This window comes from Pongo abelii, chromosome 2 (assembly GCF_028885655.2).
Source record: "Pongo abelii isolate AG06213 chromosome 2, NHGRI_mPonAbe1-v2.0_pri, whole genome shotgun sequence".
NCBI classification, from domain to species: domain Eukaryota; kingdom Metazoa; phylum Chordata; class Mammalia; order Primates; family Hominidae; genus Pongo; species Pongo abelii.
The window spans coordinates 153,455,059-153,482,046 of record NC_085928.1 but is presented as its reverse complement, the minus strand read 5'-3'; the positions used below and the strand labels follow the sequence as shown (position 1 = coordinate 153,482,046).

Below are 26,988 nucleotides of genomic sequence, written 5' to 3'. Positions count from 1 at the left end.
CTTTTGAAGTTAGTGTAATGATAGTTATATTATTGTTCATTACGTTATTCTCTTGCATACATTTGAAAATTTCCATAATGAATTTTTTTTTTAAATTCCATTTTAGTGGTAAAAGTTTTTTAAAAACTCACTACTACAGAAAAAGAAAACACACATAACCTTAAAGCCTGGTACACACCCAATCAGATAGTTCCCTCAAAATTCTAATTAAAGTGCATGCAAGAGGAAACCAGTAACTTATCTACTCAAACTCACTTTCCACTCAAGAAAAATGTGGATATCTGAAGTTAAGAAATAGTCTGAAAAGTGTGATTCTTAAAGTATTCTTTATTAAGATCATTAAAAGTTGTAGAAACAACTTTATATTATAAAGGCACAGGGAGACAGTTCGATAAAATATTCAAATTAACAGTAACTTACAGTACAAAAGACAATTTTAATGCACATACAAACCCCAAATGTCTGATTCAAAAATATTTTACTGCGTCTATTAATGGGCAATGATTAAAAATATAAATTGCTGCCATATAATAAATATCTGATAGTGAACATCTTGATAGCAAAGTGAACAAAATATTTATTGCTTTTCACTTACATATTTTTCCCTGTAATTTTAAATTCCTAATTCTTTTACTATCTTCTCAACTTTTCCCAAAGATAAAATAAATTTCACATAATTTCATGGAGGGGAAATGGTAGTTATAAAAAACTACCTCAAGTAGCAATCACTGCTGGCAGTGTTTTCTCACTTTCTGTTCTGCAATTGCAATCACACTTCCAAAAAGAAAAGCAAATGTTTGCTAAACCATAGACAGACAACCTCTTTGTGACTGGTATTGTAAGGTTTATAATGAAAACTTATCAAATATAAAAGGTGCTCCCTTTTGAAAATGTGTATTTTATTTGAAGTTTTGAGTAAGAGGTGAGTGTTTGGCAATTTTAAATACTCCCCTCAAAAATCTCCCAAAGTTGCAAAAAAGTCAGTTTAGTAAAATTCCAAGCACTTAAATGCTTCATTGAGGGCCAGTTGATATATGCAATGCACTAATGTGTAAAAATTAACCAAATGCAACTATTTTATAATGGAGAGCTCTTACCTTTTCCTTCCAGTTTTTAAACTGGGATTAACTTTATTGACTTCATCCTCCCATTTTTATAGCAACCTAGTTTTAGATGGTACAAGTTGAATTTCTATCACAAGACAATAAAATAACATGAAAGCATTATCCTAGTTAATGCTATTTCAACTTAAGAAATATCTACATTGAAGTATTTGATAATAACTGTAAAGTTACTTAACCGTATGTCATGTTCAGACAGTATGTAGCAGCTAGTAACGTGCCTGGCACAGAGTTGATGCTTAATAAATAGTTGCTGAATAAATGAAAAAGAAAAACCTGGCTTTGGTTGTGCATACTTTAATCACTTCCTGATTTAGAAAAAGATCAGTCTAGAGCTCACTACTGCACACTACATCAAACTTTTCTGTAAACAAAAGTAACAACTTCAAACAGAAAAATATTACGTGTTAGTGACAGTCAACTTATATACTGTAACATTTTTTAAAGAGCCCACACATTTCTATGCAAATAATTAAATTTGATGTTTTGATGTTTAACCATTAGGTAAAGAAGACCAAAGTGGGCTGACTGGCTAACTTGTCTGCTTTACAGTAATAATGATTAGTTCCTCAATAAATAAAAGGTTATGATGCCCCATTAAATTCAAACAATGGCTACCATGTTAATTTTGCAAAACTACCCATGAATAAAAGGTAGGATAACTTTAAATTACTTGAAAGCAGTAGTTTAACTTTCAACAGAAAGAACAATCAGGAAGATCTGAATTTAATAATGACAGAGCTAAAATACTGGAAGTAGGGTGGTAAGAATAAGTAGGTGACCAATTCTATTTTAAATTCTAAACATGAGATTAGGTGTAATATTTCTTTGGCATATGCATTACTATCTTGGACTAGTTAACACTTTTTAGATACTGGGTTGTATTTTTTTCTGAATCAAAATTAACATCAATATATAGATTCTAGTATATTCTTCTTAAAGCCTTTAGAAAAGATAAAATGACATTTTGCAACATATGCCAAACTTCATGTTTAGTGTACACTTGTAATTATTGGCACAGAGGGATATAACTGTTAAATAACCTGAAATGACACCATGCAATGGTGAAACTACAGAAGTTGGTGAAAAGAAGTATTTACATAATGTAATATTTAGCTTTCTTTAAAAAAAAAAAACACAGTAAACCTGGGAATCCTGCCCTAACAGTAAATATGTACCAAATAGCACTGAATGAGAACTAGTAAAAATTTAAATGAACACCTACAGTAACCTGAATTTTCAAAATTTAATTTAAAAACAAAAATGGGAAAAAACCCTACACATCAGAAGGAAAAAGCGGCCTATAAAACAGGCCAATCTGACTTGACATTCAAAGTAAATGCAAGAGATTCACAAAATCATGATAGTAAATGCAAACTAAGTACCAAGTACCCTTTGATACACAAGCCAATGTACTATCAGACTCATTTCCAACAGCTTAACAATATTCATTAATCCACTCAAGCATTCCGGGGTAGTGGGGAGCAGCTGATGACAGCTCAAGCCTCCAAAGTATAAGAACATACTTATTTGCAGAAGCATCATGTGATTTTTGAAGTAATGTCTTATTTTGATAGACGTTAACATTAAGATCTATCAGTGCAAGTTTATCATCCTCTGAATGTAACACTTCCAAATTTCATTTTTTCAGATCGTTTTTTGGTGGTTTAGTTTTAGCCAGTGCTGTTTAAATGGAGAAAAAAAGAAAAGTTCACCACAGACTACCTCACGTTGTTGCTTAATTGTGCTAGGTATTCACGCAGTTCTTTTGCAGCCTGGAATCTGCCATAGCGCTTCTTTGGGTTGGCACACTCATCCAGCAAGGCCTCGAGCCGGCCATCTTTGGCAATTTCACTTGGTGGATCATGAAGGAGTCCTCCAGAAGTGCCACGCCAGGTGGCATGTCTGGATAAGAGGTTCTGACAAACAGCATAGTAATTGTGGTCCACAGTGGCACGAGCACAAAGAATTTCTTTTGAAAATGATAAGCAAGCCTCCTTATCACAGTCATCAAACTTGCTTTCATACCATACATCCCAATTTTCAGGTTTATCTGTGAAAGGAGGAAAAGCAGAAGTAGAAAAAAATTTTTTAAATAGTTTTCATTGCTTCCAAAAATAGAATATTTCACTAATTAATAGTATTTGTTCTACACTTTTAGGTAAAAGTACATTATAACCATAAACATTTAAATATATAAATTCATACAAACATTCACTGGGAGCACACCAACGCTAGGCAGAAAGATTCAGAAAGGTCCCTACCACTTACAGGTTTAGTCTAGCGACTTTCCATCATACACAGAAAGTGCCATAAAGAAATATGACACAATGCTACAGGAATAGTGGGGAATTAAATTAGCACTTGTCCCTGGGGCTGAAGAAGGCTGCAAAAAGGAGAACATCTGATTTAGGTCTTAAAAGAAAACAAATCTGAAAAGAAACTAGGAAAAAATAGCATTCTAGGTTCAGGACACAGTATATGCAAAGGCATGGACGTAAGGGATTGGTCCATTTGGTTCACGAAGCAGTAAGTTTACTGTGGCTAGAGTGTGAGAAATGTAGTTGGCAAGGAGATACAGGTGACGCTAGAGAAATAGGTTGTAACTTGTGTAATCACGACCATAATTTATTTTATAGAAAGATAACTCTGGGCTGAAGATTGGAAGGATTAAGATCATGAGAGCAACTATAGATGGCCCAGAATGAAAAGCTAGATTGGAGAAACATTTCAGGCAAAAATAAATAAGTATATGGGTCAAGTTTAAGGTTCTAATTGGATGACAAGGTATGTACAATTGCCATAATAGTGTCAATATTTTATATATAAACAAAATAAATATAAAGAAGCTATAAGGTATTAGGTGGGCATGTCATATGTACAACTAGAACTAGACTTGAAACTTATGATTTTGAGGTAAGAGGGATAATAGGCATATTGAGAACACATAAGCACACATGTACTTGAAAGAGCCAAGGCTTGAAAAACAAATAGCTAGCTGTATAGGGAAGAAGGAAGAGACATTTTTGGAAGAGGAAACTGCATATGGGAATGCCCAGAAGCGGGCCGATTCATTCAGGAAAACAAAAGGCCATTGTAGCAGAAGCACCAAGGGCAATAGACAGAGGGGTATTAAAAATGAAGCGCTCGAAAAATACATATATACACAGGCTGGGCGGGGTGGCTCACATCTGTAATCCCAGCACTTTGAGAGGCCAAGGTGGGAGGACTGCTTGAGCCCACAAGTTTGAGACCAGTCTAGGCAACATAGCGAGATCCCACCTCTACAAAAAATTAAAAAATTAGCCAGGCATGGTGGTATGTGCCTGTAGTCCCAGCTACTTGGGAGGCTGAAGCAGGAGGATCACTTGAGCCAGGGAGGTCGAGGCTGCAGTGGGCCATGATCACACCACTGCACTCCAGCCTGGGTGACAGAGACCCTGTCTCAAAAAAGAAAAAAAAAAGAATCAGAAGAGGGCCAAGTCACACAGATCACAGATTATGCCCTGGTTTTAAGGTGTTTGGATTTTACTTCAAGAACAATGGGAAGTCATTAAAACTATTTAAACAAAGGAGTAGTAAGTTAATGTTTTTTGAAGGTTACTATTCCAGAAGAAAGAAGGTTACTATTCCAAAGGAGGAAACAACTTCGAGAAGTTGATACTAGTCACAATCACTTCACAAATTTGCTAATTAGGTGGTTGCTAATGGCAAGACAGAGGTCTACGTCAGGTTTTAATGGACTAAGGAATGAATAGAGGCTGAGGAAGCAGAAAGGCAATAAATACTTTTAAAAACAGTGGACAAGCAAGGAGAAGCAGAAGAGAGTCTTATATATACTTTTTATAGGGAGGCAAGAGAAGTTGGATATTAAAGGAAGGAGGTGGGACACTGAAGAAGATAACTGATGTAGCAAGTTCTCAAACAAGAATCTATCTGTTGCTGTTTTAATGAGGTTTAGACGATAAAGGACACTGAGGGAGTTGCCACAGCAAAATCTCAATTTCCCTGTGAAGAAATAAAATAAAGGTCATTTACTAGAAAGTGGAAAGAAAAGAGAGTAAATGAATAGACAGAGACTTTTGCAAAGTGGCTATTTAGAGGACCCATGAGACATTTGAAAAGAAATGACCACAGTTAAAGCAGCACTAGAGCAATGCTCACTGTATGAAATGCAAGAATACAGAAGCTATATGGTTGGATTCATCTAAGGTCGGGAATTAGTAATAATTATTCCAGGAATGTCTGCATAAAATGAATTATAAAAAATTATTGTTACAAACACTGAAATAATTTTTTTAAGCTTAGGAAAATTGCACAACTCTATGAATATACTAAAAACCACCTGCTTGTGCACACTTTAAGAAAGAAAGCATAGTATACGCTGCTACAATATTCACAGATGTAGGAAGAGGTAAATAGAGAGTAGAATACTTCAGCAGGATGTTCACTTCCTGTAGAAGGATCTGCATGGCAAGTCAAGAAATAATCAGAAAGTAGTCTGGTAAGTATAAAATCTGAAAAAGGGAGTGGGAAAAATCAAGTATTTAATAGGATCATGCCAAGATCATGCCAAAAGTAAATGTCAACGTAATATATGGCTGTCACATAAACTTTTCCCCAGGTGCCGTAAATTTTCAGCCTTTGTTTGTCAAAAGATACTCATATAACTTTTATCAGGGGGAAAGAGGGGATTAAAAAATATAAAACCCTCACCATGGAGCAACAACCCTTTGGTTTTGCTAACTGAATTGGTTCTAGACCTACAGGCTTTGTTCTTGATGCTTTAAAACTTCTATGGCATTTAATTTTCAAAACACTTCAGACACTACCCATCTATCCCGTGAAGAACTCAAAAATAAATGGAGAGCAAAGTTTTGGGTGAGATGTAATAATCAGAATGTCAAACCAAACTCAGAGCTGCAGTGCCAGGAATCATCAAAATGGTTAAAAATAAAGTACAAACCATATTTCAAGAACCCATACAACCATTCTGTTTTTCACTTTCAGTACAGAATTCAATATATTACATGAATATAATTATATTCAACAGTTTATTATAAATAGGCTTTGTTTTACACAATTTCCCTCAACTTTAGGCTAATATAAGTGTTCTGAGTATGTCAAAGGTAGGCAAGACTAAGCTATGATGTCCCGTGGGTTAGATATATTTCAAATAACAATATTTTCAACTTACACCGGGTTTATCAAGATGTAACCCCCAGTAAGTCAGAGTATCTGTATTTGTTTATTAACAGTGGTTACATAAAGCAAAGAAAGACGCTTAAAGTTGCCATCTAAGGAGGAAATTCAAGGCTCATTTCATACAAGTATAAACATTATTTTGACATAGGAAAAAATGAGTAGAAAAAAATCTAAAAAGTATATACTTACTTTGTCTAATTAACCTTTTGTCAGCAACCAAAACATTTTCAGCATCCACAATGATTACCTTCCCATCTCTAGGACCAACTGCAAAATTGTCAAAGCTGACATCCAGGAGGTAGAGTGCAAATTCAAAGTCATTGTTTGTAAGCTGTTCTGCTATTTCCATTAATTGCCAAGCGAGGTCAACTCGTTTTTCCCATGGCGCATTAAAGTAACTCCACAGTTCTTCTCCAACATAATTTACAGCCACCATTCTTCCACAAGCTCCAAGATACTTTGCAAATGGCCAACCTTCATCAGATGGAAAACTCTACAAAAGAATTATCTTAATATTACAAGAGATTCTGATGAATATATCCTAGGTCTATCCTCAGATCCTTTCAGTAGAGATTACTACTAGGAATTACTTTGGATTTTCTTATTACATTCAACAGTTTATTAGAGATTAACTTCATTTTTTCCTAACTCATACCAATACTATGGACCCGAAAAAAATTTAAATGGAGAACTTTACATTATAAAGCTAAAATAGGATAAGTCTTGCTTATCAAAATCTACGAACCAAATTGATCAATAAGAGGGAAGATACTGTCTTTATTACAAAATCTAAAAGTATTTATGCTTTCCCTTATCTTCTTCACTTGTGTAAATGTAATCAACCAGTCCTTTTATTTAAACTGATAGCACTGCAGCCTATTAACCAGCAGTTATATACCAGGCATCAGGCACTGTGTTACGGTGGCAATTAAGGGTGAACCCAACAGTCTCCATTTAGCCATGGGCTTTTATTTTAGAAGAGCATGCAGACACCAAATAATTATGAATATGAAAAGTGTTAGTTACTAAGCAGTGGTGCAGGTCCCAGGGGATCATTTAGTAGGAGTCTTACCTAGTCAGGAAGCAGGTGGGGTGGAATTCAGGGAAAGATTCTTGAGAGGTGTCTTTTACCCTACATCCAAAGGTTGGGAAGGGACAAACTGATATCCTATTAATATGCAACCTCCACTCTGAGCACATCTGGTCCAAGTTCATCTTGTTTCCCTTTCCCAGCCATATTTTCTGTTCTCCTTGGCCTAGCCTCAAAATTGTTCTTATCTTAGCAAGGTTTTCTAATGGCTTTTAAAACTACTGGGAGGATTATCATCCTAAATCAAAAGAAACGTGTTCCATGACCATGAACACTCATTTTCACCTTAAGTAAAATAACAGGCTTTATCTAAGATACTTTCCACTGCTAAAATATGTAACTAGAAAATAAACATTAGAGAAAAAAAGGAATCAATAAATGTGTGTGTTCTGACTGCTCCACCAACTAGCCATCCCCAGGGAACAGGGAGGCCTCTCCCTGGGCCTCCCTGTTCCCTGAGACACAACAATACTGAAATTAAGCCTATTAATCCTACTATGACCTCTAAGCGTGCAAATGAAAAGAGTTACAGGTATCTCATTTGAAATCAAAAGCTAGGAACAATAGGTAGGCATATTGAGGAAGGCACATCTAAAACTGAGATAGGCAGAAAGCTAGGCTTCTTAACCCAAACAGCCAAGCTGTGAATGCAAGAGAAATATTATCAAAAGAAATCAGAAGTGCTACGCCAGTGAACACACAAATGTTAAGAAAGCAAAACAGCCTTATTGCTAATAGGGAGAATGTTTTAGAAAGATCACATCAGTCACAACATTCCCTTAAGCCAGTACCTAATCCAGAACAAGAACCCAACTCTCCTCAATTCTATGAAGGCTGAGAGTTCAGAAAAAAAGTTTGAAGCTAGCAGAGGTTGGTTAATGCAGTTTAAGGAACGAATTCATCACCGTAATATAAAAGTGCAAGGAGAAGCAGCAAGTGCTGATATAGAAACCATAGCAAATTATCCAGAAGATCTACCTAAGATAATTAATGAAAGTGACTAATCAACAGATCTTCAATGTAGATGAAACAGCCTTCTATTGGAAGAAACTGCTCCCTAGGACTTTCACAACTAGAGCGGAGAAGTCAATGCCTGGCTTTAAAGCTTCAAAGCAAAGGCAGACTCTCTTGTTAGGGGTTAATGTAGCTGGTGACTTTAAATTGAAGCCAATGATTGTTTATCATTCCAAAAATCCCAGAACCCTTAAGAATGATGCTAAATTGATTTGCCTGTGCTCTATCTATGGAACAAGAAAGCCTGCATGAATGCACAATGGTTTACAGCATCCTTTACTAAATATTTCAATCCCACCATTGAGATCTACTGCTTAGAAAAAAAAGATTCCTTTTGAAACATGATTGCTCATTGACAATGCACCTAGCTACTCAAAAGCTCTGATGGGGATGTGCAAGGAGATTCATGTTGTTTTCATGCCTGCTAACACAACGTCCATTCTGCAGCCCACAGATCAAGCAGTAATCTCAACTTTCATGTCTTATTATTTAAGAAATACATTTTGTAAGGCTATTGCTGCCATACATAGTAATTCCTCTAATGGATCTGGGAAAAGTAAATTGAAAATCTTCTGAAAATAATTTGCCATTCTAGATGCGATTAAGTATATCTGTGATTCATGGGAGGAGGTCAAAATATCAACATTAACATAACTACTTCCAAAAGTAGTTGATTCCAAACCCCATGGATAACTTTGAGGGGCTCGAGACTGTAGTGGAGGAAGTAAATACAGATAGAGTGAAAACAGCAAGAGAACCACAATTAGAAGTGGAGTCTGAAGATGTGGACACCAAACTACTGAAATCTCATGATCAAACTTGAACAGAAGACGAGTTGATTCCTATGGATGAGCAAAGAAAGTGGTTTCTTGAGATGGAATCTACTCCTGGTGAAGATGCTGTGAATATTGGTGAAATGACAACAAAGGCCTTAGAATATGACATAAACTTAGTTGACAAACAGCAGTAGAGTTTGAGAGTACTGACTCCAATTTTGAAAGAAATTCTACAGTGGGTAAAATGCTATGAAAAACATGGCAAGCTACAGAAAAATCCTTCATGAAAGAAGAGTCGATTGATGCAGCAAACTATACTGTCATTTTATTTTAAGAAATAACTGTCATAGCCACCCTGATCAGTCAGCAGCCATCAACACTGAGGCAAGACCCTCCACCAGCAAAAAAGACTACAATTCACCGAAGATTTGGCTCAGATGATCATTAACATTCTTTAGCCAAAAAGTATTTTTAACTAAGGTATGTATATATTTTTTAGACATAATGCTTACATACTTAGTAGACTACAGTACAATGTAAACAGAACTTCTATATGCACTGGGAAACCAAGAAATTCATGTGACTCACTTTATCATGATGTTTGCTTTATTGAGGTGGTCTGGAACTGAACTCTCAATATCTCCAAGGCATGCCTGTGTCAATACTCTATTGCTAGAAACTGAACAATCTACATACATTAAGTGAACACAAAATTAGGCTCCTATTCTTGTATCTCTTAGAAAAACAGGCAATATTAATTTTGCCTTGAGCTTTATAAAACTGTCACAACTCAATAATATTCTTGCATTAAAATTTTTATCAACTTTAAAACAAAAAACAAATTAAGAATTATATTTCATCCATAATTACCCAATTTCAATTGCTCCCTTTCAACTATAACAATGTACAATAGCTGCACTTGTTCTTTGTAATATAATCTTCTCTTAAATTTTAATATTGCAGCTTTGTGATGAAATCCTAATTATGTAAATGAAAAACTTATATATGAATCATTAATTATAGTAATTTAATTGATTCCATTTTTTAGTTAGATCATACCTACTGGTTCTTTAGAAATTAGAGGTAAACACATTTCTAATGTTGTGCCTTGCCTGAGAATTTTAAAATTTATTTTGCGAATCAGAAAAAGAAATCACGTGTCCAATGTGCAGTACAAAAACTGTTGAGGAACCAAACACCATTCTCAGCTATGCCCCTAATTTAAAATACCTCTGTGATCTTGAAATTTTCGTTAGACAATTACAAAAGACTTAACTATTTCCTAGAAACATTCGTGTATAAAGACCCTGACATAAAAACAAAAGCACTAAAATAAGAAATATGTAAGATTACATAGTTGTGTCATGCAAAAAGTAAAACAAAAAACTCCTCCATGCACTACTGGTATATTACTCACATGCCATATTGTAGAACAGATACAAACATATCTTTGTGAAAATAAAATGGTCTTTGACAACAGGAGAAAAGAAGAACCGGGCCAACATCTGCACATGTACGAATGCTTCCTTGTTTTTGGAACCTTTCCAACTGACAAATGGCAGTCAAAACTACACTTCATTACCCAAGTACCCCATAGAAGAGGGTAACATATATGAATAAATGTCACATTGAGCAACTTTATATTCATAGAGTGCTTTCTGACAATGTTAACTGAAATTCTGTTATGCCTCATTTTAAGAAGAGCACTACAGTTCTTTCATATAGTTTGCTACCTAATCTTTTGGAAGAACTTTAATAAATGAATTCACACCATTTGCTCAGATGACAAGAACTTTTCATTGTCTACTCAAAAGTCAGATTTCATTACCTATAATATAATTCTATCGAACACACTATAGTCCAAAGAAAATCCTCAAGGAAAGCCAAAATATTTGTAATTTGCATTTAATGCAATTCTGGCTTAGAAGCAAATTACCATGGTCAAGGAGAATTTGAGACAAAATTTATATATGTTAGAACTTGGATTTGTTAAATATATCAAGTAGTAAGAAAATAACTTATTCCTGTTTACCAAACTCCCACAGTGCATAAAACACATTAGGTAGGATAGAAAGTTTACTGCTAAGGTCTACATTTTTCTATTTAAAACAAAATTTAAAAATCAGATTTTTCAAATTGTCTAGCACAAGCATATAGTTTAAAGTAATAAAATAAAATGTGATTTTAATAAATTATTTACAACTGAAAAAAATGTACAAATACTTTGCAACTGAAAAAAGAAACACTTAAATTTAGAATGATATCAATCCTAACTGGACTGGAGGCATGTCACTTAATTTTGCAAGGCTTTTAATCAGGATTGAATGTATGTCATAAAGCGTAATACGTAAAATTTTTAAAAGTAAATATTAGTTAAAGGTTGTACAAAGGCCCAAAACAATTACATATTCACTTTTCCATAACTGTATTTTTTTTTTAATTAAGCTGGTAATAACTAAAGATGTGTTTAGAAAAGCAGCATGGTTAACCAATAAGAGCTAAAAAAATATTAAATGCTTTCACTTTTAATTTTCAAAGCAAAATTTGTTTTGAATTTGAAATGTAATATAAATCATGTCTATGCATCTTTTTTAAATTTGGTAACAAAACCACAACCTACTTCTTGGATAGCATACAACTCAAATAATACTAATAACAATATTGTATGCACTGACAGTATCTTAAAGCCAAGATTTCAGAAACAAAACCACAAAGTTCGCCTTAAGAGAAGGTGATATATAATGTCTATAATCGATATTATAGTAAAGACTGGAAAATTTGGATACTTTATACTCTTTATAGGAATACAATATTTCATAAAATGTCTATATTTAAAAGCCAATATACTATATAAGTAGAATGATGAACCTTACATTACAATGCTAGATTTTGAAGTCCCTTCCAACCCTACATCTTACTAGCTATAACGATGGCAAAGCAGCAACTTCTCTGAGCTTTGGTTTTTTCCTCTGTAAAACTGGAATATTTGTATCACCATATTCATCAGGGCAATCTAAGGATCAAAGAAAAAAAGATACGTACTTTGTACATTCAACACTACCTAGTAAGGAATTGTTTACCAAAGTATTTACACTTTTTTTATTATTATACTTTAAGTTCTGGGATACATGTGCAGAACACTCAGGTTTGTTATATAGGTATACACGTGCCATGATGGTTTGCTGCACCCATCAACTTGTAATCTATATTAGGTATTTCTCCTAATGCTATCCTTCCCCCAACCCCCCATCCCCCCGACAGGCCCTGATGGGTGATGTTCCCCTCCCTGTGTCCATGTGTTCTCATTGTTCAACTCCCACTTATGAGTCAGAACATGCGGTGTTTGGTTTTCTGTTCCTGCGTTAATCTGCTGAGAATGATGGCTTCCGGCTTCATCCCTGTCCCTGCAAAGGACATGAACGCATCCTTTTTTATGGCTTCATAGTATTCCATGGCGTATATGTGCCACATTTTCTTTATCCAGTCTATCATTCATGGGCATTTGGGTTGGTTCCAAGTCTTTGTAGTGCGTGTGCCACCACGCCCAGCTCATTTTTGTATTTTTAGTAGAGACAGGGTTTCACCATTTCAGCCAGGATGGTCTTGATCTCTTGACCTCGTGATCTGCCCACCTCAGCCTCCCAAAGTGCTGGGATTACAGGCATGAGCCACCACACCCGACCACAAATGTCTTCTTTTGAGAAGGGTCTGTTCATACCCTTTATCCACTTTTTGATGGGGTTGTTTTATTCTTGTAAATTTGTTTAAGTTCCTTGTAGACTCTGGATATTAGCCCTTTGTCAGATGGATAGATTGCAAAAATTTTCTCCCATTCTGTATGTTGCCTGTTCACTCTGATGATAGTTTCTTTTGCTGTGCAGAAGCTCTTTAGTTTAATTAGATCCCATTTGTCAATTTTGGCGTTTGTTGCCATTGCTTTTGGTGTTTTAGTCATAAAATCTTTGCCCATGCCTGTGTCCTCAATGGTATTACCTAGGTTTTCTTCTAGGGTTTTTACGGTTTTAGGCCTTATGTTTAAGTCTTTAATCCATCTTGAGTTAATTTTCTTTATAAGGTGTAAGGAAGGGGTCCAGTTTCAGTTTTCTGCATATGGCTAGCCAGTTTTCCCAACACCATCGATTAAATAACGAATCCTTTACCCATTGCGTATTTTTGTCAGGTTTGTCAAAGTTCAGATGGTTGTAGATGTGTGACGTTATTTCTGAGGCCTCTGTTCTGTTCCATTGGTCTATATATCTGTTTTGGTACCAGTACCATGCTGTTTTAGTTACTGTAGCCTCATAGTATAATTTGAAGTCAGGTAGCATGATGCATCCAGCTTTGTTCTTTTTACTCAGCATTATCTTGGCTATACGGGCTCTTTTTTGGTTCCACATGAAATTTAAAGTAGTTTTTTTCTAATTCTGTGAAAAAAGTCAAAGGTAGCTTGATGGGCATAGCATTGAATCTATAAATTACTTTGGGCAGTGTGGCCATTTTTACAATATTGATTTTTCCTATCCACAAGCATGGAATGTTTTTCCATTTGTTTGTGTCACCTCTGATTTCCCTGACCAGTGGTTAGTTCTCCTTCAAGAGGTCCTTCACATCCCTTGTAAGCTGTCCTTCACATCCCTTGTAAGGGGTCCTTCACATCCCTTGTAAGTTGTTCTCCTAGGTATTGTGAATGGGAGTTCACTCATGATTTGGCTCTGTTTGTCTATTATTGGTGTATAGGAATGCCTGTGATTTTTGCACATTGATTTTTGTATCCTGAGACTTTGCTGAAGTTGCTTATCAGTTTAAGGAGATTTTGGGTTGAGACGATGGGGTTTTCTAAATATACAATCATGTCATCTGCAAACAGAGACAATTTGACTTCCTTTCTTCCTATTTGAATACCCTTTTTCTTTCTCTTGCCTGATCGCCCTGGCCAGAACTTCCAACACTATGTTGAATAGGAATGGTGAGAGAGGGCATCCTTGTCTTGTGCCAGTTTTCAAAGGGAATGCTTCCAGCTTTTGCCCATTCGGTATGACACTGGCTGTGGGTTTGTCATAAACAGCTCTTATTATTTTGAGACACCTTCCATCAATACCTAATTTATTGAGCTTTTAGCATGAAGGGGTGTTGAATTTTATCAAATGCCTTTTCTGCATCTATTGAGATAATCATATGATTTTTGTCATTGGCTCTGTTTATGTGATGGATTACATTTATTGATTTGTGTATGTTGAACCAGCCTTGCAACCCAGGGTTGAAGCCCGCTTGATCGTGGTGGATATAAGCTTTTTGATGTGCTGCTGGATTCAGTTTGCCTGTATTTTATTGAGGATTTTCGCATTGTTGTTCATCAGGAATATTGGCCTGAAATTTTTTGTGTGTGTGTCTCTGCCAGGTTTTGGTAGCAGGATGATGCTGACCTCATAAAATGAGTTAGAGAGGAGTCCCTTTTTTCCTATTGTTTGGAATAGTTTTAGAAGAAATTGTACCAGGTCTTCTTTGTACCTCTGGTAGAATTCAGCTGTGAATCCGTGTGGTCCTGGACTTTTTTTGGTTGGTAGGCTATTAATTACTGCCTCAATTTTGGAACTTGTTATTGGTCTATTCAGGGATTTGGCTTCTTCCTGATTTCGTCTTGGGAGGGTGTATGTGTCCAGGTATTTATCCATTTCTTCTAGATTTTCTAGTTTATTTGTGTAGAGGTGTTTATAGTATTCTCTGATGGTAGTTTGTATTGCTAGTGGTCTGTTTTTTTTAATCCTTTCAAAAAATCAGCTCCTGGATTCATTGATTTTTTTAAGGGTTTTTCGTGTCTCTACCTCCTTCAGTTCTGCTCTGATTTTAGTTATTTCTTGTCTTCTGCTAGCTTTAGAATTTGTTTGTTGTTGCTTCTCTAGTTCTTTTAATTGTGATGTTAGGATGTCGATTTTACACCTTTCTCATTTTCTCCTGTGGGCATTTAACACTATAAATTTCCCTCTGAACACTGCTTTAGCTGTGTCCCATAGATTCTGGTATGTTGCATCTTTGTTCTCATTGGTTTCAAATAACTTATTTACTACTGCCTTAATTTTATTATTTACCCAGTAGTCATTCTGGAGCAGGTTGTTCAGTTTCCATGTAGTTGTGCAGTTTTGAGTGAGTTTCTTAATCCTGAATTCTAATTTGATTGCACTGTGGTCTGAGAGACTGTTTGTTATGATTTTCTTTTGCATTTGCTGAGAAGTGTTTTACTATTTTAGAATAAGTGCAATATGATGGTGAGAAGAATGTGTATTCTGTTGATTTGGGGTGGAGAGTTCTGTAGATGTCTATTAGGTCCACTTGGTCCAGAGCTGAGTTCAAGTCCTGAATATCTTTGCTAATTTTCTGTCTCGTTTGTCTAATATTGACAGTGGGGTGTTAAAGTCTCCCACTATTATTGTGTGGGAGTCTAAGTCTCTTTGTAGGTCTCTAAGAACTTACTTTATGAAACTGGGTGTTTCTGATCCTGGGAGCATGTATATATAATTAGCTCTTCTTGTTGCATTGATCCGTTCACCATTATGTAATGTAATGCCCTTGTCTTTTATGATCTTTGTTGGTTTAAAGTCTGTTTTATCAGAGACTAGGATTGCAACCCCTGCTTTTTTTTTTTTTTTTTTTTTTTGCTTTCCATTTGCTTGGTAAATGTTTCGTGTGTCTCTTTGCACGTGAGATGGGTCTCCTGAATACAGCACACTGGGGGGTTCTAACTATCCAATTTGCCAGTCTGTGTCTTTTAATTGGGACATTCAGCCAATTTACATTTAAGGTTAATATTGTTATGTGTGAATTTGATCCTGTCATTATGATGCTAGCTGGTTATTTTGCTCATTAGTTGATGCTGTTTCTTCACAGTGTCAATCATCTTTACAATTGGTATGTTTTTGCAATGGCTTGTACTGGTTTTTCCTTTCCATATTGAGTGCTTCCTTCAGGAGCTCTTGTAAGGCAGGCCTGGTGGTGACAAAATCTCTCAGCATTTGCTTGTCTGGAAAGGATTTTATTTCTGCTTCGCTTATGAAGCTTAATTTGGCTGGATATGAAATTCTGGGTTGAAAATTCTTTCCTTTAAGAATGTTGAATATTGGTCCCCACTCTCCTCTGGCTTACAGGGTTTCTGCAGAGATCTGCTGTTAGTCTGATGGGCTTTCTCTATTTAAAATTTTTAAGTAACAATTCCAGACATTCATCAAAAGATATGCTTATCTTCAGGCACCTACTAAACACCTACTAAAACGGCATCTACAAATAATGAACCCCCTTCCAAATAGAGTGAAGAACCACTAAATTAGAGAAACATCTTTACTGACCTCTAGTAATTTCTAATTCATAATGAAATATATAGACTAGCCACTAAACTCTTAAAAGGACTGATGCTATAAGAAATGTAGACAGCATCCACAAGCACTAAAAATGCAAGAAACTTAAAAATTGGAAATGTGTACACACATAAACACAGTACTTTAACTTGCTTTTTATTTCTTACTGATAAGCACAAAAGAAATTCCAAATGCTGAAATAACCTATAATCTACCTAGATCAAAATCAAATATTTTATGTGATCAATAAAGGAACTGTAAAATCCAAGAAATTTAGAGTTTAACTGTACCTCAATTGTAAATCCAGTTCAATCTTATTAAGTACAGTGTTACACAATTTACCTAAAGTCACACAAGTAGTAAGAAGCAAATTTAGGCCAAGCTATAATTATCTTTACAAGAGTCAAAATGAATTCAAAAGATAGATTAACACAACCCCCTCAAGCCAATATCCTTTTGTTGAAGTTAAACTTTATTAGTTTGGGGTGGTTTTTGGGGGTTTTACTTTTTGTTTTGTTTTTCTTTCTGTTTTTGTTTTTGCTTATTTATGATCTGTTTAAGAATTTTTCAGATTTTATAAAGGTAACGGTTCATATATTACACAAGAGCATTCCAGAAACCAACATTATGCTGGAAAAATAATGTTAACATTGATTATTTAACCTAAGTGATCTCCACCTAGGCTGAGACCTAAAGGATGAGTTTAATATTAAGCAGACTGGAGACGGAGCAGTTCAGGCACATGAAAAGCCTGAAAGTATCTTCTCAGAAATGAATAAAAGACCAAAGCAGCTGCAGTGAAATGAATGGGGAAATGACTTGCAGTAATGGAATCTGGAGAGTGAAGCAAGGACCAGATCATGTTGGGACTTACAGAATCAAACAGAAATCTTCAACTCAGTCTTTATAGTATGGTCTATATGTATGTCATGCAAAAACAAATACATGTCAAAATCTTAATGTTCAGGATTATCTTACATACTGAAATCAAACAGTATGCTATGGTATATTTACCTTATTCTAAAAAACAAGTCTTTAAAATATCACAATAACCCTTTGATCAATATCCATCGTCCTGCCAGGTTAATAAGGCCATTTCATTCTATCATGCCATAATGCAGTCATGAAAAGGGTGGACATGGAATATATGAGTAAAGATACATAAAAGAATACATTTTGGTTTTGTTTATTTACTTACAAAAAATAAATGACATGAGACTAATAGATTAAAATAGAGTCTACTTAAAAGTGCTTGTACTCTTTTTTCTCCTACATGACCAAAAATATTGTATACTAAATTCAAAAGATCAAAATTCCTTTTATACAATATAAAATATTTTATAATACTTCATTACCTCATAATATTCCATTAAAAGGAACATAGCTTTGCAGTTTGCCTTAAGAGAGAAAATAAATACAGACCAAGAGATGTGTTACCATGCAAGACTGATTTTTGTTAAAGTTGAAAGTTCTTAGTATAAACAAACTAACTTCAAAAAAACTATTAATAAAACATGCAATCTAAAAGGTGAGTATCAATTTTCTACATAACTGGCATTTCTACAAAAAAAAAAAAAGTTTAAGCTTGAAAACACTCTTAGAAAGTATATGCCATCAAAAGCATAGAAAATGCTTAAAGGGTCCAGGCGCAGCGGCTTCACGCCTATATCCCAGCACTTGGGGAGGCCAAAGTGGGCAGATCACCTGAGGTCAGGAGTTTGAGACCAGCCTGGCCAACATGGTGAAACTCGTCTCTACTAAAAATACAAAAATTCGCCAGGCATGGTGGTGAGCACCTGTAATCCCACCTACTCGGGAGGCTGAGGCAGGAGAATTGCTTGAACCCAGAAGGCAGAGGTTACAGTGAACTGAGATCACGCCACTGCACTCCGGCCTGGGTGACAGAGTGAGACTCTGTCAAAATAAAGACAGACAGACAGACACAAAAGAAAGAAAAGAAAGAAAGAAAGGCTAACTTAAGTTTTAAAATTATTTTTTAAAGCCCAAATTTGAATAAAATCCCATTGTAGTAACGCATGTTATAACAGCTGTTCATAAAGATTAGTCAACTGTACTGGTGACAGACTAATGTGTTCACAGTTTGGTGAACTGTCTGGAGGGGAGATAGAGTAAAATTACTGGGATGATTTAATGGTTACTGAATTTTTGCTAAAATTTCTCTAAGATCTTAGCTTCTTAATTTATACTGCTAAATAGCAGCCAAAATCCATTGCAAATACTGTAGAAGCTTAACAATTTCAAGATTTTTAAGTCCTAGCATATGTCCCATTTATTTCATGAAATAATTTTCTGAATGCCATTTTCCACCCACCTCAAATTCCAACAATATTAAGCAATGCCTTGAAAATAGTAAGGTTGTGTTATTTTACTGAATATCAAGTCCAACAGCTGTATCTAAAATTGGAAACTGATGTCAAAACACATTTTAAAAAAACTAAATTTAATAGAAATAAATTATCTTTTAGAATAAATTGCTTAAGAAATGCTTCGCCCACCAAAAAAAAAAAAAAAAAAAAAACCACAAAACAAAACAAAACAAAAAACACTTCCCTTGTTCACAAGTTTTAAATATGCTTAAGTTTACTAGTCTCAACTGACCCTTACTGTGTCCCAGGGGTGGTATACAGATCAGTTCCTGGCACTATTGACCAATTCCACATAATTACTGTCAGATTTTTTCATTTCAGAGTTAAACCCCAAAAAAGCATTAGAAAGAAAAAATACGAAGAAGACACTGAAGCATCATACTTACTTCAGATTATAAATCTTTTAAGATTCTGTCTCTGAGTCTAAGGTCCAGACTTAACCTGTTTTTTTGTACTACCATTTACCAATGTACTAAATAGAATTACTAAACTACAATAATGATTTACAGAGAAAAAAAGAAACTATTTGCTTTTTACTTCTTAATCCTTATCTAAACCCTCTTTCCTACCATATTCATTCTATTCATTATACTTTATATGAGACAAATCCCTAATCCCCTTTTAAACTACTATGTTTAAAAAACTATAGCCTGAATAGGTACATATGATTTACGTATATGTAAGGATGGTGACATTTGAATGTCTGCAATAAGTAGGATTTTTACATTTCTAAGACAGACATCAGCATAATGTACTAAAGAACTTTTAACTACTATAGCTGTCTAAAAATGGAATAAGCTGATTTTCAAAGAAATAATACACTGTAAAAAGCTTTACAACTGAAAACATTAACAGATACTACTTGAATAATCCTTTCTTCTTTAATCTTTAAAACAATCCTGTTAGGAAAGTATTAACAACCCCATTTTACTGATTAAAAAAACTTAGAATCTGAAACATTAAGTGACTTACTCAATACCATCCAACAACTTTGTGGTAATACAGAATGTGAACTGGATGGTCTATCAATACTGTCCCCTCCACCCTTCCTCCCACTCTCTACCCCCATCTAATTGGCAAAATCTCTGAAACTTTCCCTGGTACCATTCTTATCAATATACAATGAGATGTCCCTCCCTGAGTCATGTGACAGTATATATATATATATATATATATATACACACACACACACACACACACACACACCTTTTGTACATGGCTTATTACATTACATGGATTGTATAATAATTAGTTATTTGTGTACCTACCTCCTACATAGTAAGCTACTTGTTTCCTAGGGCCATCTTTCCATCCTTTCAATCCAAATGCCTTGTAACAGATTGTAAAATGAACAGACAAATTCAGTTCTTTTGGTTATAAATTCAAAGAGCTCTCAAAAATTTCACAGACAACTTCCTATCACCTTATACTAACCTCACCTTACACTAATAATTTTCAGTCATGTTACAACCATTTACTAAAGTTCATCAAATGTATTAGAAAAATGCAGGATTTAAATTATAAGGCCATAATTCAACATATAAGTAATGAGTGAAAGATGAAGAAAGAAAAAAATAGCATTCTGTGAAGAGTCAGCAGCAATGACAGAAAAATAGGAAGTAAGCCAGAGACCACAAACCAAAAAAAACAGAATAAAAACCAGTCTGACAATCCCCTGAGAAGCTGGACACCCATGTCCAGAAGACCTATAAAAATAAGCTTTCTATTTCCCAACATGTGTGAAAATATGTGCTAACCTATGCAATGGAAATATAAAGAATAGTTCAAAGACTAGACAAAAGTATATAAAGGACAAAATTCATTATGGTCAAAAGATACGGATATGTCCAGAAACTAGTCCAGGATGTCAAATGCCTTTGCTCTACTGATTCTGAAGTGATGCTTTCTTAAGGGCGATTGTCTGTTTCTAGGGTCTTTCTAAAATAAAAGTCCCCACCCCCTTTTTGGACTTGAGGTACCCAGAATTGTTTTATTATTTTTGTTTGATTATCTTGAAGAGCAATAAAAAGTGTCAATGGACTCTCAGATGAAAAGCCAAAAAAAGTTCAAAAACTTACAAAATTTATTAGATTAAAAACTGCTCTACTAAGAACCATCTCTAACGTGTTCTGAAGCCGAAATCTAGGAAGACGGTTACTAAAGAAACAGCCAGTAAAGGAGAAGTAGGTGGTTCCTTAAGCTGTTGTTCGAAAAGAAACTCCTGAAACAAAGTCTGGAACATCCTTTTGCACACCATTGCCTCACAAGATCCTTGGCTACCCTTAATTCCACATATTTCCCCTTAAAGGAAGGTTTTGGTTTTTGCTTTGTTTTAATTTGATTTCATGTGTGTAAAAATTTGGGGGTAGGAAGAAAGGCTTGAAAGAGAGCATCCAACTCCCAATCCCCTTTCAGAAGAGCTTAATTAAACCCACTCGTTAAAGTTCAAAAGAAAACAACAACAACAATAACAACAAAAACAAATTTCTCAAGAGTTTGAAAGCCCCAGAATGTTGGAGCTGAAAAGGATCTAATCCAACAGCTTCATTTTATAAAGAAGGAAGTGAGTCCAACAGTAAAAATCTGTCAACTTTTCTAAAGTACCGTTAGCTAAATAATCTTTTATTTGTTTACTTCAAAAACTACATTTTCACCAGTGGACTTAAAAAATATGTTGTTCCCTATATAAATTACTTTTAAAGCAAAAACATTCACCTAAACTTTTCTACAAAAAATTATATCAAAGTAATAATGGACAAAAATCAGTATAACTAAACTATGGTTGATATTCAAAATCACCATTATTTTTAAGGTGATCCATACCCCAAATGAGCTTCAAAACAGCTGATCAAATGCACCAGGCAGTTAAAGTTACCTTTACTTTATTCAATATCTAACATTTATTGAATGCTTACAATTTACCAGATACTACGTGAAGTGCTTTGCATGTATTATATCATTTACAAGAACAGAAAAGCAAGCTTAAAAGCCATAGCTTAATGATAGTCATATACTATAAAAATAAAGTAAATCCTATTAAAACCATGATTCAGAAAATTTAAGGCAAATGAAGTTCCACTAACAGTAACATTCCCAGCTCGTCCCCCTAAACAACAAAGAGCTTTCTCCATTTCCTACAAACAAGACCATCTTCACTACTTCCAGGTTATAAAGTCAGAGATTCTGTCTGAACTTCAAGAAATCCAGACAGCATTTCTCTCTCTCTCACACACACACACACGCACACACACACTCCCTTTCTGTAAATTCAATAGGTTAAATACAAATACTGATAGAAAATTTATCAACAATAACTCGTCATCTTGCCAATTACTTCAACAACTCAATTTTTGAATACTTCAAGATTCCTATTTACACAATATAAAAATCAACATAGTTCCTCTCCTCCATTTTTTTTCTATAGGATTACAGTATACCTGGCACTAAAATACACACATCTTAGTGAAGTAAAATGTGAAGACGAGAAAAGGGTATCAGAGTAGAAGATAAAGGTATTACTAGCATTATCTTGTTGCTTGATGTTTATAAACAGTTTTTAGAAGATAATAAATCTATGGGTAAACTGTTGTAAACTAGTGAAACTATCCAACAATAGGAAGAAAGCCATACTCTCATGCCATTTCATATGGGGAAATTTATATCACAAATCTTTACAGCCTTACATAGATAAGGTATGTGTGTAAACATCTTACAGACACTTAATATCTTTCACCTCTCCTTTCAAGACATAATAGCAACTTCAATTTTTTACTGTTTTTTCAAATCAGAAGAGGTGAGTTTAATGGATTAAATTCATAAGTATTTTTCAGTTCTTAAGCACCTTATCAAAAGAAATTTTTACATGCTTATTTTGAAGCATGCTTACGATACTGGAAGTTTTGTTAAGAATACTTTGATGAAGTCGGTTCAAAGACTTTTTTTCCCCTAAAGTTGTTAATTTTTGGACAACATAAGAAAAATCTAGTTTGTCACCAGCTGTCCAAAAATTCGACAAGTAGCTCCCTCTCCTGGAGGAAAAAAGTGAGTTCCTCTCCAAGCTGTTAAAACACTTGTACTCTTAAAAATATATTTTTTAATACATGAAGCAATAAACAGCCAAATCTGAGTTTTTCTATAAGTATCAATTAATATCCCAGTATTACTGTAAACAGCTATAAAGTTTTCTAAAAACCTGTATAAATACTAAAAATGTAGTTTCCTAGCTAACAAAGGTAATGAACATCATGGTTTGACTTACTGTACAGCAACTTTTGTACTTGATCACAGAATGTTGAGATACCTTTCATTTTGGTGGTTTTATACAATCATCAATCCTCAAGTATATTGTCCAGACTTGTAAATTCACTAGCTTTTACCAAAGATCAAGTGATTCTACAAAGAAAGCAGCAGCTCTCTGAAAACTCTTATTTAAAAATATCTTCTTCCTCTACTTGCTTGTTAATCAGGTTTTAAAAAAATAACATGCCTGTATGACTGGCTGGTACTAAACATCCCAAAATTATATTACACAGTACGTAATTAGCTATAATTATAATACATATATTAGTATTAGTACTATTCCTGGGAACTGGGTTGTGTAAACTAAAAATGTAATTTACAAATCTCACTCTAAAACGTGGAGACACGTTTCATCACATACTAAAAACAAATTCTTATCCTATGGCCCATGTGTTTACCCACTCAGAGCAATTGTGTCATTATGTGTCATATATAAGAAAATAATTGTGCTTTTTCAAAAAAGGCTGTTTCATCACTAAAGATGAGAACAGATAAAACGTTTGAGGGAAAAGTTAAACAGAAAACAAGATACAAGCACACTTGACTATCTCAACTACAAAGTAAACTGAGAATGCCATGAGAAGTTCAAACTTAAAAAACTATAAAACCTTCCTGCACAAAGCACAAATTTACCTTAGTGTAAATCAGATGCCAAAGTTTCTCAAATTCAATGCTATGACTACATTTAAAAAGAACTGGCCACATAATGTTCTTAAAATATCAATTCTACTATTAGTTGTTACTAATACATCACTATTCAAAATTACCTAATAAAAAAATCTTTCGGTAGGGACGCCAGCATTTTAAGTACAGTAAATGTATATTACTAAGACAGCTCTTTGCTAAATTTCTGGATCTCAGAGAATTTGTCCGGGTATCTACTTCAGCAAACTGCTAACACGATCTCCAAGAACCAACCTTGCTAATATAAACAAGGCTTTTTTTCTTTTAAAGATAGCTTAATGAGAAACTTCAGTTCAAGTGTATGTACATCATAAAATATAGGCTAAACCTTTAGAGACTGACTAGTTTGGGAACTACCGAATAAAGAAAGTTTCTTCAAGGAAAGTTTAACCAGTTTTATGCATCCATTCAGTCAGGAGATAGAGCAGTATTTAAAACACACTCTGACTTTAAAATTAACCCAATACACATAGCCTCTGATGTCCTAAAATTTACTAAGACCCATACTAAAGTTTCATCTGAGGCAAAATATTTGTGTAACATTATTTGGCTGAACTAATCAAACTAATCAAACTAATCAACTAATCAAACGAAGCTGGTTTCTTTTAACTAAAATGGACAGTGTAGAGCTTGAGAAAAGAAAATAATATAAAGAAATCTGCACTTTCCTATTCATGCATTTTAGAAAAATTAAAAAAAAAAAAACCCTGTACCTCCCGCCCTCAGTGACATTCTTAGCAAGCCAGAAAGAATGTGAAGTATACCAAAATTACTTGTGAACTTTAAGTCATTTTTTTCTCTTGTCATGGAAAGGAGCACGGTAACTCTTCCTGCAGACAGGAGGAGAAACCACAACCCCACAGTTGTAATCACTGTTCAAGGACACCGCACTGAAGCTGGGTGGGAATGTGCAGAAACAAGTAAATACTCCGAAAGTAAACAGTGTTTTTGTTTTTTGTTCTCTTTTTGATGTCACCAGTAAAGATTTCATCCTATTCCCCTAAAAGGCTCATTACTTTTCAAAACAGTCAGACGAGAGAAAATAACGCACTTGGCGAAAGGCAAGAATCTCCTTCCCTGATACTCGCCCTGGCCTAGTATTTCATCTCCCTTCAACTAGATTACCAGATGAATAGGGCAGGTCACAGGATCAGGATGAAAACGTCTGTCTGGCCTTAAGCCCTCCCAGCCCCAAGTCCAACGCTACCTTACTTTTCCTGTTTGTGATTCTAATCCCACCCAAAGCTCGGCTCACAGATTAAACCCACCCAGACCACTGTCCCGTTCTCCGACTTCATCCTCCCCAACTTGTCCTCGAATTAGCTGTCCAAATGACTGCCAGGTAAATGAGCGAAAACAAAGACTATGAGACCGAAGTTAGGCCAGCCACCAGCGCCAGAAAAGGAAGACCGAACGCGGTGTAAAACACTTCAGAAGAACCAGGAAAGGTCCAAGGGCTCGTGAACAGTCTGCGCCGCGGACCTGCAAGCCCCGGCAGATAAAAGCAGAAAGGCAGGGTAGAAAGCGGAAGGAAACTCGCGGTAGAGACATTTTGGGGAGTGTTAAGAGACGCACTCCCTCTGGCGTTGAAAGATCCGCAATCAAATCCGAAATGCGCCCGAATCTAGATGACAAGAGCAGACTCTCCATCAGTCGGGTCGCCCTCGGCCTCCCTGCACAGCCCCGGGGCTCCCCCGGAGACGTCCCTTCCCACGCCTGCAGCCTGGCCCAGCCCGGCCGAGTCCGAACTCGCGGCAAGCGCTGGCGGAGCCACTTCTCCCGACTCCGGTTCCTACGCGCGGCCCCTCCCAGGACGCCCCCCGCCCTGGCTCCGCGCCTACCTGTAGCACCAGCGGCTCGGGGTTGAAGGCCAGGGTCAGCAGCAGCTGCATGCGTTCCGAGTCCTTGAGGTTGCGGAGCAGGAAGCTGCCCGAGTCCTTGGTCTCCGCGTAGCGGCGCACCAGGCGGTCGAGAAGGCGCTGCGAGGGGCAGTGCACCAGGTCCGACCAGCCTTCCACCGCCTCGGGCGTGAGGAGACGCACGTCGCCGTTGAGGCGCGCGAACTCGGTCCGGGGCATGGCCTGCAGCAGGTCGCAGCGGGGCCGGCCGGTGGCCCGCTTGCAGATGCTCTGGTCGAGCTGCGCCAGCTCGCGCTGCGAGCCGAGGCGCTTGAGCACGACTCGGCGGCGGCCGCCCTCGCGGGGCTCGCCGTACTGCGCGAAGTACACGTTCTTCACGTTGAGGAAGTCCAGCAGGCGCAAGCGGCCCCACGCCTCGAATACCACCTGCCCGTTGAGGAAGCGGCGGCACCAGCTCGTGCCGAAGCACGCCGGGCACTTATTGAGCTGCAGGAAGCGCCGGTCGGCCAGCTCGTTGCGCTGCCAAGAGGCGAGCAGCGACGGCGAGTGCAGCACCATCAGCACCAACAGGCTGCCTAGCGCCGCCAGCTTCAGCGAGCGGGACAGTCGGCCCAGCTTCGGGGGCACCAGGCGCCACATACCGCCCGCCCGCCCGCAACGGGAGGGCGAGGGCACCCCCGGGGCGCCCCCGCCGCGCCAAGACCCGGAGAGCTACCGGCAGGAACCCCGGGCGAGAGAAGGAGCTAGCGCGCGGGCTGGGGCGGAGTAGGTGTGTGAGAGAGGAAGACGGGGAGCGGGAAGGCGCGGGCCTGAGCGGGCTGCGACTTCTCCCAGTCACTAGTCCCCACAACTCTCGAGCTCCCTCCTCCTAGCTCCCCGCCTTCCGACTCCGGCGGCGCCTCCTCCACGCCAGCCAAGTTATAGAGGAGCGGGAAGGGGAGGGAGCGCGGGGGCCCGACGGTCGCGCGCCCGTGCCCGCGCGCACGCGCACTGCCGGCTTGGCACGAGAGCTGCGGCGGCAGCCAGCCACGACGAGTGGGGTCTGCGAGGAAAGGAGGGACTCACGGAAGGGGAAGAGGAGCTAGGATGTCTCACACCCAGAAGCAGCAACGCACGTCTCAGAGCCGCACACCCTTGCTTGTGCGCGTTGGCTCTCCTGAGAGCAAGAAGAAGGGCCGGGGGGCGGGGCCAGAGGGGCGGAGCGAGC

At 36.9% G+C, this 26,988-nt stretch overlaps 1 protein-coding gene across 2 annotated transcripts; it reads right to left on the bottom strand.

The window, feature by feature from the left end:
* Positions 1-307: 307 nt before the first annotated feature.
* On the bottom strand, positions 308-26,988 carry DIPK2A (divergent protein kinase domain 2A). 2 transcript variants are annotated; one of them, XM_002814138.5, is made up of 3 exons: positions 25,764-26,988; positions 6,516-6,819; positions 308-3,174 (listed from the first exon to the last, which is right to left on the bottom strand). In XM_002814138.5, the coding sequence occupies exons 1-3, from the start codon at positions 26,418-26,420 to the stop codon at positions 2,843-2,845; spliced, it is 1,293 nt and encodes a 430-aa protein (XP_002814184.1). In that variant the 5' UTR covers positions 26,421-26,988; the 3' UTR covers positions 308-2,842. The 2 variants fall into 2 exon arrangements, with proteins under 2 accessions (XP_002814184.1, XP_063578328.1); XM_063722258.1 differs by having other exon boundaries at positions 26,847-26,949.